The sequence below is a fragment of the Peromyscus eremicus genome, chromosome 1, assembly GCF_949786415.1.
Source record: "Peromyscus eremicus chromosome 1, PerEre_H2_v1, whole genome shotgun sequence".
Lineage (NCBI taxonomy): Eukaryota > Metazoa > Chordata > Mammalia > Rodentia > Cricetidae > Peromyscus > Peromyscus eremicus.
The window spans coordinates 86,486,263-86,507,355 of record NC_081416.1 but is presented as its reverse complement, the minus strand read 5'-3'; the positions used below and the strand labels follow the sequence as shown (position 1 = coordinate 86,507,355).

General features: G+C 39.6%; 1 protein-coding gene across 1 annotated transcript in view; it reads right to left on the bottom strand.

Annotated features, from left to right (window-relative positions):
- The window catches only part of Sox6 (SRY-box transcription factor 6), a 507,780-nt gene that overhangs the window by 194,290 nt on the left and 292,397 nt on the right, over positions 1–21,093 (bottom strand). Inside the window, exon 7 of the mRNA XM_059259600.1 lies at positions 4,483–4,690. Coding sequence (XP_059115583.1) covers positions 4,483–4,690 — 208 coding nt within the window. The remainder of the gene's footprint in view (positions 1–4,482; positions 4,691–21,093) is intronic.

Genomic DNA, 21,093 nt, shown 5'->3' with positions numbered 1-21,093 from the left:
AAGTGCATGGAGTCGGGAAGTCTTGTCAGACACTCAAGGGTTTTCCTGTTGTGTCCCTGTCCCTCATGTGACTCCCAATCCTGACTGCGACCCATCCCAGCGCCCCGGGATCATACACTTAGTAGTATGATGCACAAGCCATGACAGTGGCTGGAGCACTATTATTAAAGAGAGATTAAAACAGCTGTACATTATGCTGAAGCACTCGCTCTTCCCTCCACAAACAGACGGTCCTGGATTACAAGCAGCACTTGACCGTTTAAATCACGACAGCCACCACATTTAACCAGCTGGGCCATATTCTCCTAGCGCTGCCTGTTGACCTCCTCAGTCGCAGCTGCTCAAATGAAATTCTCATTAGACAACTTATTTTCAGAAGCCAAAGGACTCTCTGATTAAATATATGTATTTAGATATAGAAGTCCTTTTTAAAGTCTTCATTTTCTGACAACTGTCGCTTATGTTAGGACCCAGCTATGCTGGCAACAAGCTGGGTAACACAGGGATAACTGGAAGTCATCATCAATCACAGCTGAAGGATTCTTACCCTGGAAGCAGTCTAACCTGACTCTATCAATCAATGCCTTTCTGCGTGCTCTACCCACCAGTATCAACTGGGTTTTAGAAAGAAGATTCTGAGATGCCGTCATTCACTCCACCCCTGTGTCTATCTACTCACCCATCACTTCCCTACCTGCCACCTACCTACTCATCTACTTAGGACACAAAATCAAAGTCAAATTCACAGAAGCAGAACCCCCGTTCATCTTCCCACCAGCTTCACTGTAAGAGGAGGGGTGCTTCTGACAGAATGCCGTTCTTCACCAGCTTCTCAGCAATCCAGTCAGAGCAATGCTCAGGAAAACAGTAATACAGTGGACCGAGGCATCTGCCTGGAACGTTGCTCTTTTATCATGTAAGCAACACTTTAAAATGGACAGTGATAAACTTCATATAGATGAGTTTCTGTACTAAGAGGAAAAAGAAAGAAGGTGTTCTTAATTTGGTAGAGTCGAAACATTCTCTGGGAATAACTATAGAAAGGTCTTCATCAATCAACTTATCAACAATCAATCAAAAAACTTATCAATAGGCTTATCAATCAACTAATCCTAAAATATGACCCTCAAACCATGAAGTAGAAGGTAAGGAGGGATGATATATGTAAAAAGCTCTTACATGCCCCATGAGTTGGCATGGCCCACCTGAGGGGCCAAACCAGAGTCTTTAAGGCACCAAAGCCAAGCAGGTGCTAGAGAACTAACTGTTTGACCTCCTGAGACCTACACTATAATCATTTTAGAGTCAGAAATCTACCCTAAACTTTAATGATCCTTCTACATTTCTTCGTTCTCCCACTATTACCAGAAGATGATTGAAATCAGTGTTCAGGGCTGTGGAGTGATGGAGTGGATACAGCACTGGTTGTAAGAGTGCCAAGACCTGAGTTCACAATCCTAGGACTGATGTAATGCTGGACACACGATGAACATCTGTAATCCCAGCATGCCTATGCAGCCAGAGAGGAGGAGATGGGACAGCCCTTTCAAGTTTGTAGGGCAGTTAGCCCGATGTACACAGTGACAAGCAACAAGAAACACTATCTTCAACAGGGTGCAAAGTGAGGGCTAACACCTGAAGTTGTCCTCTGACCACACAGTCACTAAGCTGGGTGTGCTGTACACACACACACACACACACACACACACACACACACACACACACACACTTAAAAATGGGATTCAAAATTAAAATATTATAAAAGTCAGAATAAAAATTAGAAACCACATCTTGCTCCCATTTGCAAACCATATTTGTTAATTTTCTTTTTTTACGGACTGTATTACCACCGAGTTACATCCTCTTGGATGTTGGACATCCTTTTGATTTCCACACTCATGTATCATCTTCTGAAAGCCTCTCCTGATTCCATCTCCATATGCAACCTTCCTTTCCCACTTCTGCTAGCTTAGTTCAGTCACTTATCATCTCTAGCTTAGAACAATGTCCTTAATGTTTGTCCTGGCTCCCATCCACCCTATACCAAACTGCCAGATTCACATTCTTGGAAGAAAGTTCCAATCCATTACCTTACTGGAGTAAGACAGTCAGCACCACCTCCATCCCTTTCAATATAGCGTTAGAATTCCTTAGCCAAAACTGCAAGGCCTGTCATGATCTGAACACAGCCTGGTTTTTCATCTTTATATCGCATATGCAACTTCACCTCAAGTTAGAACCTGAAGGTTGGCTGTTTTAAGTGCAATGCCTGTTCTTCAGCCTGAAATGCCTCTCCCCTACATTCCACCTATAGAAACCCTTTCACTCTCCATGACTAGTTAGGACTTATTCCCCACAACCTTATAAACACCCCAAACATTTTATCTGTACTGCTTTCATAGAACCTGCCACTGTTAGACTTCAAGCTACATTTCATTCAATCTATGTCTTATACCTTTTACTAGAACATGAATTGCTGAAAGTTAGAGATTACTGTCTTATGCATTATGAGCACAGCATATCACTAGCATCAGAGACCTCAACCTTGAGTCCATAGACTCCAAGAGATATGGGTAGACAGAACTCAGATGGAAAAGCAACCTTTCCCCAACTAAGCTCAGATGGAAATTTTGCATTTCCTTAAGAGATGGGTGAAAGCAGTAGTCTATTGTGGCTATAATGTCATCACACTAACAACAGACAGCTCTCTATCCCACTGTACTCATTAGAACTGCACATGTCAGGCATAGCATCACTAAATTAGAAGGGCATTGCTGGGGCCTACCTTAAGCTTTATTTTACTGTACTAGTAAAGGTTCACATTCTGCCTTATCACATTTTAAAAATTATTTGGTACTTTACTATAACCCACTTCTCTGTAAGTCTATGTATTTTATTTTCTGAGTTTACCATACCTCTAAGAAAGGAGATATAGGTTTCAGTAGACTGTTGAAGGGAGTCATAGAGAAAATAAAACTCTGAAAGAGCAGAAGGGTCACCATAGAGTTCACACACTAATGATCACATGTGTTCCCCTCTAGAGCATACTTGTTCATGTTTTAAATATAGACCAGAATGTACCAATCATCTTATTTCACAATCTAAAGACGAATGGGAGAAACAGATTACAGACTACTGACAACTGGGAAAGAAACAAACAGCTTGCAACCCAATATTGAAGAAGCAATCAATGTACATGAGCACACATCCACACACACCCACAGGTGACAAAAAGACACACTTGTACATGGATGTGTAAAAAGATGCATATGGATGTAGGCATCAAGCAAACACAAAAACTCTAAAGGTCTGTAACTGAAGAGAAATAACTGTAAAGTTGAACATCCTGATTACCTCAGTGGTCCCAGAGGCATCATTACATTAAAGCATAGTGGAACAATTGACGTTTATAATGTGATAATTATAAGGAACATCTCAAATCCACATAGTTTGCAGCTTATAAGACATTTTTATATTCACTGTTTGAGTTAATTCTCAAAATGTTTAAGTTACCATGTCAAACACAAGGACCACAGAAACATTTGAATTCTGTGGCTTAGAGACACTGAAGAACTTGGGGTCCAGTGGGTGTTAGATAGGGCTGCAGTTCATAAGGTATTGCAGGGTAACTCCGGGTCATCAAAAGCATCTATGTACATGCCAACAATCTGATTGGCATGACAAGGATGTGAGAAAGACCTTTTAGAAAGAGTTCCACAAAAATCAATTAAAAGCAAACTTTAAGTCTTCACAAGAATAAAATTAAGTTTGGTGGGTACTACCTGTTCGTCAAATCCTAGTTACCTTATAGTGCCATGAAGGTCTAAATTTCACTTACAAGTGATGAATCTAGGGCTATGTTAGGCCTAGAGTACACAGATAAGAACACATGTACACACTCATCGTGATAACCACACAGAGCATTTTGTTTAAATGCATAGTCCACTGGGGATTCCTGCAGAGAAACTGAATGCAGGGCATCCATGGCAGGTGCACTTCAAAGCTCCCACCCTTGGAGGTCATTAGCAGCTCTCCACTCTATTCCAACACTCAGGGCCAAATGTAAAATTTAAAATGTATAACAGTCATAAAATGGAAGAAAAAACACATTAGAAAAAAGTTTTCTTCGTTTTTAAATGGGACATATGATCATAAAAGCTATCTGCCGAAAGGAAATAAGAGAAAAAGCACTAAAATTGTTGTTAGGAAAATTCCCTTGCTGTCTTTTTCCAGGGTGATGGGTAAGGTTAGTTCAAATTCAGGAGGAGGGTGGGGGGTGTTGTAAGAAATAAACAAAATGTACAGGTAGGTTTTGAGAAACCCGGGGCTACCTGCTTAGCACTCCTAATGGACTTCAGTCAGCTGTCACCATAGTAACCTCTGAGTGACTGTTCCTAGCATGTGGCACTTAGGCACTTTGGACCCTTGGGATTCTGGTCATTTTGCTATGGCTGGAAGAAGCCCAGAGGGGAGTCCACATACCCTCTTGTTCGGACCGAGTCATCTCCTCCAGCTTCTTCTGCTTCAGCGTATCCACCACATCGGCAAGGCTCCCTTTGCGGCGTTCTGGGGTTCCAAAAGTAACACTGTTCATTATCTCGCGCTCCCGACTCCCTTCGTCAGGCTTATGTGGTGAGGTAGACGTATTTCGGAAGGAATATAGGGAACATAACTTATTATTCTCTGACTCCTAGAAAAATGAAATGAGAGTGTAAAAAAAAGTCATTAGTGTATAGGTTTCTTTCAAAACTACTCAAAAAAAAAAAAAAACCTAACTAAGGATAACATGTGATGGTCACTGGATCAAATAAAGTATATTAATAAAATAAAGTGACCCACTCAGCAAAGCAAACAAACCTGCCTTTCTGATAAGCAGTGCTAAACTCTAAAGTAGTTAATTACCAAAGGAACTCAACTCAAATCCCAGGCTCAAATTGTTTCGTTTTTGAGGTAATAAACGACAAAACTGGACATTTGGCTTTTCATTCACTCATGCTTTGAATTTATGAATGTTCAGGTTCAGTGAACCAGTATTAGAACTGGTAAAGTTTTTCTCCCCAACTGGGTATTTTTATCAGCAATACTCTTCCCACAGACCAAAATATGTACATAACACAGAAATGTTTTTCTCTCATTTAGAAAGAGTGGAAGTTGGTTTCAGTGCCCAACATTCACTGCTCACTAGAAATTACATAAAATGTCTAAACCTCTGCCAGAGAGTCAGCAATCTGAATATTTTGCCATGCTGGGGTTTGTAGGAATTGCTTGTTTTAAGCTACACATGTGTCCATAGTCACTGAGGCTCCTGTCCACTCCTCAGCCTTGCTCCCGATGCTCCAGCATGCTGTAGCATGCTTCTCATGTGATGTTTTAGAGCTGTGTCTAACAACAATAAAATGCTCATTGCATAAATGTTTGCACAGGAATTACTTCACAGTATACTAAAGTTTGCTAATGGTTAGTTGGTTCCATTTATCAGCTGCAGGGGAGGGAGCAAATTTTAGGTTAAAAAATAAACACCGCATGGAAGATTTTTGAAAAGGAAATAATTTTGTAGCTCTGAATCAGAACTGAGGACTCCAGGATAGAGAGATGGTTAGCAGCTGTTAAGAGTGCATGCTGCTTTTGCAGAGGACCAGAGTTCAGTTTCCAGCACTCACATGGTTCATTTCACAATTCTATACTTCCAGCTCCAGGGTACTCAACGTCTCTGGCCTCTGTGTGCAACTGTATTCACAAAGTCACATAGTCACATTCACAAACCCACACATACACATAACTTAAAATAAAAATTTTTAAGAACCAAGGATTAGAGGTAACTGTTACATGGCTATAGTCCTCCAGTAGTCCTCCATACACCTTATCTGAACAAAAATATTCTTTTCCTGATTAAAAACAATAAAATCTGTGAAGTGTCTAGTCTTTAGAAGTTGCAAAATCCTAATGGCTCCCAACCTCTTTCCTTTCAAAGGCAGCCCAGCCAGCTTGAGTGAAGGAGGGCTGGGGCTGGGTCAGCAGCAGAGCACTGGGCTGGTATGCACAGTGACAGGTTTGTTCTCCAAGAACAAGTAATCGAACTAAACTAGCTCAGGAAAAATCAGAGGCTAATGCGACAGAGTCCATACATAGTGGTGGGGAACATGAGACCTAAAGCAGTGGGTCTCTATGTGCATTAAATGGGACAATAGCTATGCTAAATAGAGGCTGGGGATTTGGGTACTCCTGCTCATAGGGTGAAAAGGGCTCTATTTTCAAGGTTGTTGGGACCATAGGATAAGGTAGCACTTTAAAAGCCTCTGGGCATGGTGCTGAGCCCCCTGAGCTGAGGTGATGTCCTGAAGGAAGGGATAGATACAGGACTGGGATTAGAGAGATTGTGAAGTAAAGGCGTTGATATGACCTTGAAATTAAATACCCTGAGTCCCTGAAAATCTACTAAACTGTCTGTGTTAAATGGATAAACTGCATGGTATGTATTTCGATAAAGCTATTTAAAATACTGTGAGATGAGTCTTCAGCTCCCTGCCTTCATGTTATTGCAAGCACAATGCCGGAGGGGATGTATGCAATGGCTTCAATCTGAAACAACTTGGAAAGGACAAAGTAAGTAGGTGAGGCCTGAGCTGGAATTCTTCATCTTGCACCTAGACCACCTCAGTCACCCACGAAAGACTCACTATGTCAGCTAACACGTACAAGCATTCTGTGGAGAGAGGCAGAGAAGCCCCTCTTTGAGACGCCTGCGGTGCTTAGGTCTTGACTCCTTAGGATGGTCTGTTCATTCTCCACATTGTGCAAACAAACCCCCAACAGACATAGTTGTTGGTGCCACTGTGACTGTGGTATTGATGGATCAATAATCACCACTAGATTGTTTATCCTTCACTTTTCTTCAGATGCAAAGTATGCTCATATAGCTGAAAATAAAACCTTAAGCCCTGGCACAAGCTAAGAAAGAGCTGAATGACAAAACAGTGGTAGAGACCTGCTCACCTACAGGTGGTTCCATGACCACAATGAAGGTCTTCCCATTGGTGTCAGACGGAGGCTGAAAGGCTCTGGAGAGGCACTCCAGAGTAGCACTCCATGTTTGGCATGCCATTTGTCCCTCCAGCTCAAGTTCAAGCAGCCCTATGAGCTGGATGTCGCTTCCCTGTTAGACTGTGTTCTTTCTTTTCTGGTCATGGGAATGCAGTTATAGCCATCCTATACCAAAGACAATAACCATGGGCTCTTTTGCTTCAGTGATGACCCATGCTGTCCTCTGTCCCATAATCTGGCCAAGGTGCCTCTATACTACCAAGTACAGAATGTGACACTGTGAAGTCATGATCTCTCCCGTAAAAGCCACAAGAACTATTTGTAATACATTGCCAAGGCACCAACATGGGGAATAAGTAAAGTCATCAGAGGCTGAAGTTGTATACATTTATAGTGGCCTTTGGAAACATGGGGAGGGGGTGTGCCTATCACTTTTAAACTTTATGAAACAGTAAACACTGGGTTTTTCATGAACAGAGATCTACCCCAATTCATTTGAGTAAAACTGACAAGTAAGTCAATGTAGCTTTAAAAATTTGTCCAAATGAGAGAGGAACAAAGAGAGGAGGAGGAGCCCCTCCCACAAAGACTCAAAAAAACATCATGAAAGAGAGGATGGAAAGATTCTAAGAGCCAGAGGCTGGGGAGGACTGCTTCAAAATAGTGCTTTCTGGATATGACGGGGCCATCGTACTCATGAACTCCCAGCAGCTGTGGTACCTGCACAGGGTCTGTACAAGATCAAGGTCATGTACTCTCACACGGATAGGGGAGGGGCTCCTGTAACTTCACCTCTAGTGGAGAGCTCTTGACAAGTGGTCAGGGCCGAAGGAAGGAGGGTCAACTTTCTTCTGCAGCATGGACTGCCGAGTAAAATAAACATTAAAAAATTCTGAAATATCAGATATGAATTTGGAAGGAGGATGGGCAAGGGAGGAGTTGGGGGAGTAGGACGCTACAATCTAAAAACATTGTATCTTTGTGTGAACTTACCAAAGTTTTATCATTAAAATAGAGGGGAAATGTATACTTAGAGTAGCAAACATACTTTGACAAAACATTTCTAACCATCCCAGAGAGTTACATTATTTTGTGGAATTTTTCTTAAGGAATTAGTTTATTTTGTAATTTTCTAGGGCCAGACAGGTCCTATGATAGACCAACTGAGGTAAGTGTGCAAAGACTCTTGCGCATGAGCTCAAGAACGTGAGTACACTGGCTCAGAGACATAGGTCTGGACCTGCCAGTAGGAAATATTGCTCCCTAAGAAGATGGTAAAATAGACGTACGTGGGAACTGGAGAGCTGGACCCATCTATGTAAGCATTAAGACCTGAGTTCAGATCCTCAACCCTGATGCAAAGCTGGGCATGGTTTCATACACTTACAATTCAACTGCTAGAAAAAACAGACAAGTCGACTCCTGAAACTGATTAGCCAGCCACTTTACACAAAGGGTGAACTATAGATCCAAGGAGGGACCCTATCTGGAAATAAAGGTGGAGAGAGAAAAAGACACCCGGTATCAACTCTGGCCTCCAAAAGGACACACACACACACATACTACAAAAGCAGTTTTGTAAAGTTTTAAATTGTGTTTGGCCTTAACATTGCAATGTGAACATAAAAAAGACAAAAATCAATAACTCTAGTGAGATGTGACGTTTTGTAAATAACAAGACAGGAGATGACTCCCCTTCTTTTGATCTTTCTTTGGAAAACAATTATTAAGTCACATGAGTGATCACAGGAACATCACAAAAAGCCAGAAATGAGGAACTCAGTGAGTTCCTGAGCTACTGTTGCATTCAATAGAAATTTACAATAGACTTGTTTCCTCTCAGCCCCTCAATGGTTCCACCAAAAGTAGCCGTAAAGAAAAATCTTAATATCTTTTAAAAGAATTCCTGTGCCAATACAAGACTAAGATGATGCAGATTCAGATTGTGTAAAAAAAAAATACATCAGTATGAATCAATTAAACACATGAAATGTGTGCAGATGACTGAGCTAGCCAGAGCAGTGCAAAAAACCATCAGTAGTTCCAGAAAAGAAAAAGCCATTTTCACAAACCAAGAATTTCAATGAAAATGTTTCCCAGTGGCTGAGGGGACAGATAAGTAAATATTTTTAAACACAAGATATTTTTTAATTGCTCAGATTTTCCAGAATTCTTACCAAAAGTGAGTGCTGAGCAGTAGTATTCAGAAGAATTTGAATTACCCCAGTCTATGCCTCTGCATGCTTATCACCTCTCATAGAATGGCCTGCATCCTCCTTGACTGGGAAAAGCCATGTGTCAAGTTCAGAGCAAACTGTACTTCATCCCTCAAGCCCTCCCTTCCTGACAGCATGGGTCTCATCAGTCAGCTGCTGCCCAGATCACACAGCGAAGAACTTAACGCATATAATCTAGCAGTTATTAACATGCTATAGTAGATAGTTCTTTATTATTTTGGATGTCATGGAAACATTTACAATTGAATTTACAATTTTAACTCTTGAAGTTACATACTAGAAACTGTGGACTGAAGAACTTGCAACAAAGCTCTCCAAATATATCCAAAGAACTAAAAATTAAAGCCAAGGGAAGATTTCTTTAACCATGTGAATGTGTAAACAAAATCCTTAGAATGTATATACTTAAAAATAGATACTTCAAATAGTATCTACCGCTAAATGTAAAAATAAATGATTGATGATGTAGATAGAACATAGAGTACCACAAAACCACCAAAATTCCTCTAACATAGTCAAGTATAGTATTTATAATGGTGAATACTTATAAGCAATTTCTCTGCCCAATTGCAGTAACTGTTTGAGAGCACTGTGGCTTTATACACATAATGGAGTATTTGAAAACCATAGTTTGGCAGAATGTTTAATCACATGCAAATATACACAATGTACTATGAATGAGAAAACAGGTTGGTAAAAATCTTTAATATACCTATTTTGAGAAAAATATACATATTTAGAGACCAAAATATCTAACAAACAAAATACTAATGATGCCAATTGTTGGAATATTATTTTCTTTTTGAAGTTCTTTATTGAAAATATTTCATATAAATAGTATTTTTAATCAAAACAAATATTTTAAAAGTTGAATGTGGACATTTAAAAAGTTGTAGGAAAAAAAACCCTATTCATAAGGAAGGTACTAATCAATAGAAAAAGAATATATATCACAGCATCTAAAATATATAAATGATTCCTTCTACTTATGCATAAAAGTTAGTGTCTGCCCCTCCACCCTTCCACTATGAAAATATATTCCAAAACATTTAGGATGAGTTCTAAATGATGGTAAGATTATTGGAAATCTTATTTTTATATTTTTGCTCATTTGGTCTTCTAATTTTTCATCAATGAAGAGATTACTTTTATAATACAGAAAGGCAAAAGTTATTTTGTAGTTGAACACTCATGAGAAATGGAAAAGATTCATTGATAAGCCTGAGCCTAAAGCCTGGCCTGCTTGAGGACCTTCAGCATTCCTTTGCATGGTCGGTCTCCCTGAACTAAGCCAGAGAACAGCCACTTCCTCCTGCAATTGAAGGATTTCAAATAGTATCTACCACTAAATGTAATTATTTACAAGAGAATCCTTATGAGCTAAAAATCCAGATCCTCACTTCTGTGGTTTAAATATATATCCCCTCCTTTGGAGATAGATAGATAGATAGATAGATAGATAGATAGATAGATAGATAGATGTTAGGTAGATAGATAGATAGATAGATAGATAGATAGATAGATAGATAGACAGATAGATAGAGATAATATAGATAATAGATAGATGATAGATAGGTAGATAGATAGATAGATAGATAGATAGATAGATAGATAGACTAAATATATCCCCTAAGTTAGAATCTATGATCTAAGCATTATATTAAGAAGTGGGGTCTTGAGGAGATAATTATTGATGGGAGAAAAGCCACCGTGGATGAAATTTGTGACACAAAAAGCCTGGTAACAACTTAGCTAGGACCTTTTGGTCATCCTCCCCTTTCAACAGTAAGGACACTGCTAATTGTACCCTTTCGTTAGAGGATGCAGCAACGGACACCCGCTAACCACCTTGAAGCTGAATGAAGTCCCACCAGACTGAGACCACTAGTGCCTTGACTACCAACCACCTTAGTTTTCTATTACTGTACAAATACCTGAGATAAATCAACTTATAGAGAAGAAAGCTTCATTTTTGCCTTATAGCTTCAGTGATTGTGATCTCTGACCTATGAACCCCAATCCTACTTTGGGATGGTGGTACATATCATGATGAAAATATATTAAGGGGAAAAGTTTAATCATGGAGAGAGTGAGAATGAGAAGGGAAAGGGGGAAAGGGACCAGAATTAGCACCCCACAATCCCCTTCAAGGATACAACTCCAATAGCTAAAATCTCCCACTAGGTTCTACTTCCCAACACCTCACAATATCACCCTGTGCTAAAAGCCAAACCTTAAAACATGCACATTAGGTACACTCATCCAAACCATGGCACCTGCCTTCAGAAGAACTGTGTGGTATTAACGAATTTCTGTTTATGAGTTATTTAGTCAGGGGATATTTGGTAGCAGCAAAAAGTACTAAGACTCTATTACATCATTTCCTGTTCACCCTCCAAAAGTATGCAACATCAATCTACGTCCTCTTCAGTATTAAAGCTGTTGAAATAGCTTAAGAGATCAAATTAATAGTCAGTATCTAAGTGAGACCTTTTACCTTTCCCCTCATTTCTCATTTAACATAATTCTCAGGCCCCTTATACACTCCAATCTCTATATGTCTTTAAAAATACTCCACCAGCATCAAATACTGAATTCCCAATCTTCATTTTGAGTGGGAAACAAGCCAGCCCTCAGCAAAGGCTCCACCATGCTAGTTGGGTGGAGCTGGAAGGCTAATATCTAAATGTGGGTTTTCTGATTCTGAATCCAAAGTTCTTTCTACTCCACACACCTGTAAAATATTCACCTCAACAGTAAGATGCTGTAATTCTAAATAAGCTCACCTTGTAAACTTTTCTGTTCCCATATATCTATCTCCAGGAAGGAGAGTTCCTTACTAAAAGGCTGAAATTGTATTTTTGTTATTAATATAATCTGAGAATTAGCCAAAGAAAGTTGTAGTACTTGAGTGCTGTCACAAAACAAATCCTTCCAAACTTAAGCATATATAACAACAATCAGAACTGTCCAGGTTCTGTCTCAAAATCTCTTGTGAAGTCTGTGCAATGGCTGAATCACACCAGAGACTTTCCTACTCTTAGAAATGTGGTACCTGACAAGGAACACTTCAAGGGCTCTGGGTTGGAATGGCTAGGTTTTCATGGATGCCTTCCTCTATTTCTGTGGGACTGCTCTCTATCATGACCACTCAGGAAGAGTCAGATGAAGGCTATTGTCACCATTGTTTAAGTTAGTCACAGCTTTCTATTCAATACTTGAGTCACTGGGGCTTGCCCACAGTCCAGAAGATGGAAGTTTGACACTACCTTTCTATAGGATGGAGTTATAATTATATCCTCAAATAGTTGTTATGAGAAATGAATCACATAAAAAGCATTTCATAAGGTACCCACTATTAACTATTCAGGAACTCTTATTACTGAATCCGTATGTCCTTTGTCCATGTGCTTTGTGCCACTTGTCACTTCTGCATACTGTCATGATAGCCACTGACACATTTTTAGGGTTTCGTTCATACTAATTCATCTGCATGGAGTAGCGAGCCTAAACTACATTTTGCCCTTTGCTCCCAAGCTGAATCCACTAAGTACTGGCTCCTCACAAAACTCCAGAAACCTTAGCAATTAGATTTTTTTTTTCTAGGAATGTTATCAGTGAGCACTTATCCTACGTGCAAGTGAGCTATCTCCTCCCTTATACAATGCTCTGAGTCAGCTGGGCTGCCACCACACCTAGATGAGGAATGTAGATGGGTAGCCATCATAGGCAAGTGGAGGAGTGAAGTAGACTCATGTTGCAAACATCAGAAATGTGCTCAGAGCTGGGAGCTGGAGAGCATAGGTTAGGAATGGGATTTTGCCTGTATACTGGAGTTGGGACCCATAAACATGTGGAAGTCATTGCTGCTGAGAGAAAGGCTTGAGAAATGATCTAAATAGCTGTATGAATCCACTCTGTTACTAGCTCCCCAATCTGACCATTGAGACAAAGTATTGGCCTCTCTTACCCTTCCTTGAGCCCATAAGCAAAACTGAATTGTACATTGTCAATTTGATGTGCTTATTTTTTTATTTTGAAATATTGTTGCATGGATCCAAGACTCTCCTGTAACTTATTAAGTAGTCAAAGATGACCTTGATCTTCTGATTCTCCTGCCTTTACCTCCTGAGTGCTGATGTGCATCACCATGCCTGGTTTATGCAGTGCTGGACCCAGGCTCTGTGCACGTTAGACAAGCACTCCACCACCAAAGTGACATCCCCAGACCCTGATGCCCATGTTAGGCACAGCTTTACCCTCACTCTAGCCCACCCTTCTTAAGGATAGGTTTATTTAAATGAAAAATGTGTGTTTATTCATCATCAATGATATAATTTAGAATTACATAGTGAAAAAAGCTAAACGAGTTTCTCAGTGTTTTCAGATTCATAGAGTATTATTCTTTGAGATTCAGCAAAAATAAATCAGAATTCCAGGGTACTCTCAGAGTTTTTAAACTTCAGATATTTTAAACTTATTTCTAACAATCTTCACACTCTATAATCTGAATAGTAGAAACTCTTGTTGAAAGAGTAAAAGACACTAGTTTAGTTCCATGGAGAACAAGAGCCTACAGGAGTAGTCAATGAAAACAGTTCAGGTCTCACAGTAAGGTAACTCCCCTCACAGGATCACAGGTACATACTGTCCATTCCAGGGCTGCCCATTATTTTGCACTGAAAATGTGATATATGTAGAGAGATAATTAAAAGGATTTACAGGAACTATACTATATATGTGAACTCTCTGGTGAGCATTTTGTCTTTTTTCATTATCCTTCCTGTTCTCCTTTCTAAATGTTATACTATATCACACATACATTTGTTTACTTGTATACATGCATGTGCTATAGGCTGAGATCCACATATGAGGAAGAACATGCAGTTTTTTCCTTATGAGATTGGGTGGTCTCACTTAATGTTATATATTCTAAGTCCATCTTTTCTCCTGAAAATTTTGTGATTTCGTTTTTTAAAGTTGAATAACATTCTGTTTTATATATGTACGAGATTTCATTATCTGTTCATCTATTGATAGACAACTAGATTGGTTCCAATACCCTACTATAGAGTGAAGAGACCTGTAGTAAATATGGGGGTGCAAATATCTCTATCACAGGCACAGAGTTCTTTGGGTAAATGTCCAGGAGTGAAATATTGTGGTCATATGGTAGTTCTAGTTTTAGTTTTTTGAGGAGCCTCCAAAACTGATTCCCACAATGGCTGTACCAATTTGCAATCCCAGCAACAGTGAGTCCTCTTTTTCAGCATCCTCTGCAACATTAGTTGTTAGATTTGTTGAAGCCATTATCACTGGGTGAGTGCTACCCCATTCAATATAATGTTTACTGAGATTCTAAATCACAGATTCGGTCTTGAGTTCTGATACCACTCAATATATAGTGACTATCCTCAGCCAATACCCAGAGTAATATGAAGAAATCCCAAATCAATAACCAATTCAACTTATTCAATTACAGTGTTTTCTTGGAAATTCTAGAGAAAATTACAGAGGTTCAGTATCTACAAAGATGTTAAAAGCAATAAAATATAAACAAAACTTGATATAATAAAAGTAAACTAAAAGTTGTGTTTGCTTAAAACAAAACATGTCAAATGGTTAATTTCCTCTGCCAAGGTGGAGAGTTCCCACCACGACCACAAGCCTCTTTGTGGACACTGCTTGTATCTATTTTAGTTGGAGTTGTAATCGATAAGTTGCATGTATCTTCCTTTCCCATATACATTCAGTGGCATTATGTACATACTATATATGCACCATGTTTAGTTGCAGCTTTTCCAGTTACAGCTTTATCCTCACTGTAGCCCACCCTCACTAAAGCTGAAGTTTACATAAAAAAAATGTTTATTCATCAATGATACAGTGTAGAATTATAACATACAGTGGGTGAAAAACAAAGTTTATCATTGTTTTCAGATTATCACTTTAAAATGTTTTCTGATGAACCAAAACTCACCTGCTGGTTGCCCTGTGGTACAGGCCTTCTACTGTCTTGGTGTCAGGAAAGAGCTACCTGCTCTAGGTTCTAATATCTTCTGGCTACAAGGAAATTTAACTTCTCTAACATGTGGAAGACTAAATGTCTAATACACGAATCGGAAATCGAAAAGTTTTCTAAATTGTCTCATTATCATAATATGTAACAAATGGAAGTTAGTATATTGACCAAAGTACACACAGAAATAGAAGGGAAGGAGAGAGGGGGGAGGGAGGGAGGGAGGGAGGGAGGGAGGGAGGGAGGGAGGGAGGAGCCTTAAAGCCCAAACTGTGGAGACAAGTTTGTAAGAACACCTTGTGTTGTTGCTATACAATCACACTTTTATGCTAATGTCCCTAAAATCATACATAGTTCTCCAGTCACAGCCAGTGCATGGATCCCTGTGCAGAACACGGAATGATAAACTCCTTAACTAGGGACAGGCAGTAGGGCCTGCTTTTCCTAGTCTAACTCCAGCTTTTCCATCTGTCATCCATTTAAGCTTAGACAACTTAATTAAACTCTTTTAGCTTTAATTTCCTTCCCCCTAAAATGGAAGCAACAGCACCACCAATAAAGAATAGACCTCACTGGGTTGTTATTAAGTGCATGACTAAACATAGGGCTCTCAGACCTGTGCCAATTATATAAGCGCTAACTGAGTGATGGTGGTACCAGTGGTGGAAATAATCAACTGTGGGGCTTCTCTGCAAGTACCTCACCCTTCATGGAGGATTCACTACCTCCCAAAGCAGTCTATTCCATCTTTGGGAAGTTGGTAAAAATTTCTCTTTGTAGGAATATAAAATCTATTTCAACCTATAAATCTGTCCCATGGAAACATTCAGATTGAAGCACTTTCAATACAACCACACGCTACTGTAGCACCTTTGTACCTTATTTTTCTCAAACTGGGGTAACATTCCAGTTTCCCTCATTTCTTCTCCATAAAGATATGGTTTAGAGGCAGATATGAGGAGGCACACACCTTTACTCCAGCACTCAGGAGGCAGAGGCAGGTGGATCTCCATTAGTTTGAAGCCAGCCTGACTTACATAGTGAGTTACAAGCCAGCTAGGGCTAAAAGTAAGACCCTCTCTCAAAAAAAAATAAAAATAAAAATAAATAAATTTAAATTAAAAAAAGACAGTTCAGTTATTCTGATCAGTCTCCCTGAAGTGTGTGCCAGCTTGCTTTCTCTCTCCCTTGAAGAATAATGAGCTGAGCAAACTCATTATTGACTGTACAAGAATCAAGTCACCCTATCAACACTGCCTTAGAGGTGCTGTTTTTAAGATCTAAGCCATGGCCAGGAAGCCTCAGAGATGGAAACACTCAGTAGCGCTGTAGTGTTTGGTTTTTGTTTTTGTTGTTGTTGTTTTGGCCTTTTGTTGTTGTTGTTTGGTTTTTTGTTTTTGTTTTTGTTTTTATTTTGGGGGGTGGATTTGGTTGGTTGGTTGGTTTCGTTTTTTCTTTCTTTTTTTTTTTTTTTTTTTTTTTTGGTAGTGGACCATAAGAATTTTCAGGCCAGAAGGCCTAATGTTGAGCTCCTCAGAGGCCAAGCCAACAGCTTATATATAATTACAAGATTCAGCTCTTGGCATACTCACGTGCCTGCCATCACAGGCAGTCACTCACCTGGAACATCATTGGATGCTAACAATGCTGCTAGGTTGAACCAGCTCAAACAGCTTTAACTCTGAAATAGGGAAGTTACAAGTAGTTTGAGATCTGGCAATTACAGTTCAAATCTTTCCTTTATAAGATGAGGAAATTCAAGTCAGGAGTTAAGAGTGGCTTTCCCGAGGTCACATGACAAATCAATGGTAGAGATGAGCATAGGCTTTTTGTAAGGTAACAAACTTCTTCTGACATGTCCCCTCACAGTCACCAGGGAAAACAACTCCACTGAAAAGAGAGGAATCCCTTGTTCCCTTTCTTGACAGTCTGAGGCACTGAGTGTGGGGGATTATGCAGAAGTTGGAGATGCTGCCCTCATTCTTACAGACCAGAGGTCCTCTGTGTGAAGAGGCCCAAGATTCCACAGTGTTTATCAAAGCTGTTTGTTCTAATGTCAACTCCATTGCCTCCTGCTATGCTCTGTGCAGATGTTTTCCTCTCTTCTTATCTGAGAGACACTGGAGTGCTTACAAAAAACAACCATGTGTTATCATTATTGTTGTTATAACCAGCAAGGGAACTGATGTGCTTGAAATTAGACAAACCACTCAGGCCATGTTCTTCAGACTTTATCCCTCTTAACATTAAAAAGTACCAGATCCCAATTAGGGCTTGTCAGATCCATTTGTGCCTTAGTAGAGATGCTTCTCTACAGACAGTGAAGTCCTTTCAAATCTAAGCTAGTCTAGGGAAGAGAGACAGGACAGATTACACACTGAGTCAGCCTTCAAGGCCTCTCTCAGCCCCAAAATCTTTCCTCATTGGATTCTGTCCAGTACATGTTCCAATCTGAGGACTTCACTGCAAAAGTCTTCAAATGTCCCTCTAAAATCAAATACCTAAGATGAGCTTAACAGGCAACTTGTGGTAATCTAGGGAATGTATGTAACATTACCAGCATTCTGACTTCAGTTTCTACAATTAGAACCAATTATGAGCAGACTAAAAATTATTTCCAGATGCTATGGTGTTGCAAAACCACCATCCATCCATCCATCCATCCATCCATCCATCAGTCCATCCATCCGTCTACCTACTTATCTCTATATTTGCAGGAAAGGGAAAAACTAGGCACTTACTGTCCCAACATTGACACAAAGCAGCAGGAAGTCTAACCTACTGTCAGGTCCCCTAGTGCCTGAAGTGCTGCCTTTCCCCATCTCAGGCAATAAACCTTCAACGGATGTTACTGGACAATCACATGACCAGCCAGCCAGTGCTTGCCCTCTGAGATGGAACTTTCAAATGCCAAAAAATAAGATGCACTCCTTAACCTATTTTGTCATTTCAAAAAGAACAACAATCAAAACCATTATATCCAAATTATAAACAAAATACGATAGTGTTTGTGCAAAGATGTGTTATCAAAGACTAAAATTAAAGTTAAAACAACTGAAGGTCAAATATTACGATAAATTCAAGTGCAAAGTTCTCTCAATTTCTTAATGGAGATAAGAACGGATTACCTGAAGAATTCTGTACAAGAAAATATGCATAAATCCAAACCTGTGGACTGAAAGCATGCCTGTAGAGTTCTTCATTAAGCAGAAAAGTATTGTTGTCCTCAATTTGTTTAATCCTAGCTACTTCCCAGTAATTACAGAGACACAGACATAACAACAGACAGACAACACACACACACACACACACACACACACACAAATTCCAAAATAAAAATGATTGTCATCTAAGTGTTGTAATTCTTCCTTTTCCATTTCATCTGTGTTTAAAAGGGCATAATTTCTATTAGAGATCTGATGGACTTAAGAATATTGTATTCAAGGTACTCTCAACATACTGTTGGTGGAAATAACTTGGAGTGAAATTATAATGAAAGCAAAAGTTTATGAAATAATTTCAAAACATTTTGTTAAACAAGGTTTTCAATTTTCTAGAGTGCTAATGAAATATAAAGAAGATAAATGAAATTCATAAATATTAATTTCTAATTTCAACATAATTGTAAAATTTTATTAGTGAAAGTTTGTAATTTATACTTTGAATTTAAGAATGCAGTTTACACAAAGATACATTATTGAACTCAATTTGCATCACCTAGAAAAATAATGCCTAGGGGTCATGGGAATATAGTAGCACCAAAATAATAGTTAGAAGGTTAATATTACAAAAATAAATGTTATCTCATGGAAAGCTATGTTAACAAAAGGGATAGTAGCTTAGTGTTGTTCTTTTAAAAAGTTACATTTCTCTTGGGAAGCAATGAAAACTTTTAATAGAAGGACAATCAAACAGTGGGATAATTTACATATTAAAGTGCTTGAGGCACATTGATTGGAGATGTGTTTGTAGAGAGGACAGGGTGGGGCCTCTCCTGTTTGATGCAGGAGGTTGGAGTCCTCATCAGAGCCTTTCAGTCTCTCCTCTGACAGTGCAGGTGGGATTCAATTGCCTTTTTTGGAAAACAGCTTCCTTGGAATTAGAGACGACAGACCCTCAGGAGAGCAAACAGCCCTGGCTTGTGGTTTCAATGCAGAGTGCTACCACCACTGTCCTCTCCATCTCATCCCATCAGTCTAGAGGGCCTGGAGAGTGAGTTCCTGCTCCCCTAAAAGTCCAAAGGAGTCCTGAAAACCACTACATGCCGCTCAGTCTACAACCCCCCTCTACAGAATGTTGCGTAGAACACCACAAATGTGCAGGCTTCATTATTCCAGTTACTGTGTTCATGCTGGTGATGTACCCAAATCCAGGCAAGAAGGGAGGACATGAAGTATTTTGAAGAAATGCATCCATGGCCACAAACCACCTGTAGACTTAAAGCAACCTATGGAGTTCTACTTTAAGCAGAAAATCATTGGTGTCCTGAAGTAATCCTCCACTGATTAATGATGACAAATCCTTTTTTTCTTTTTTCTTAAGAAATTTTTTTTATTAATTTTACATACCAATCACAGATCCCCCTCTTCCCAACCTCCTGCCCCTCCAACCTCCGCTCCCCCAACTCACTCCCTATTCCCTCCTACAAGAAGGCAAGGTCTCCCATGGGGAGTCAGCAGAGCCTGATACATTCAGTAGAAGCAGGTCCAAGTCCCTTCCCCGCCTCAAGGCTGTGCAAGGTGTCCCACCATAGGCTCCAAAAAGCTTGCCCATGCACCAGGGATGGATTCTGATCCTATGGCCAGGGGGCCCCTAATGATGACAAATTCTAATAGGATTGTTTTAAAAGTAAAAGTCTTCTTCATTCAAATATGTTAATCCATCAGAAAGAAATAAAACCTGAGAATCATTCTGTTCAAGCTGTTTGTTCTATGCCAAATTACACCAGAGTTTCTGCTGCAATCAAATCTTGCTTTAAATAATTATCATAGTACAATGCCTGCTCTCTAGAAATGCTGTGGACCCCAAGATACACTCTACAGTAGACCAGCAACACAGGGAAGAGCAGCACAGTGACATGACAGGATACACTCTACAGTAGACCAGCAACACAGGGAAGAGCAGCATGTATACTTTTGTCATTCAGGAAAAGAAAGGAAAATTATTCATGGAAAAAAATCAGTAAAACTGAAGAAAATTAGGAAAAGATGGCTGAATCCCCCATAAGACAATACTCATAATTGGGCAGAAATGTGTAAATGAAAAGTGACATTAGTGATGGAGTTGAGATGAGATTCAAGCTCTAGTCAGTGTTCTGTAAATGCAGTCACTGGAGGTTTACACAGCCTAGAAGAGCAAAGTGAGTTGAGCATGGCATAGCCCAGTTCCTTGAAGATACTCTGTACACTGTTTTATTATAGTGGCAGAAAATGTATCAGGGTCTGATTTTCCTTAAACTGTCAAATTACAGAAGAAATGCAAGTCTTTGCATGGATAGAGCAAAGTATAGTATTCTTAGATTTTGGCAGGTGTTCAATATGCAGCCCACATAATCACATGTTAATGACTGGATTGTGCTAATCAGCGTGCATACCTGATCCCTTCGTGCCCAAGGGGAAGTCAACCATTGCAGAGCAGTTAGTGTTTCTGCTTCTGATAAAGATTTGATGATATGCCAGGTAAGAAGAAAAACTTTTCCAGAAAGTGTCTTTACAAAGACCTATGACATCACTAATAGGACAAAGTAAGACAAGGCCACTCAGACTTCTGTAAGCATCAAACCTTTCCTAAGGAACA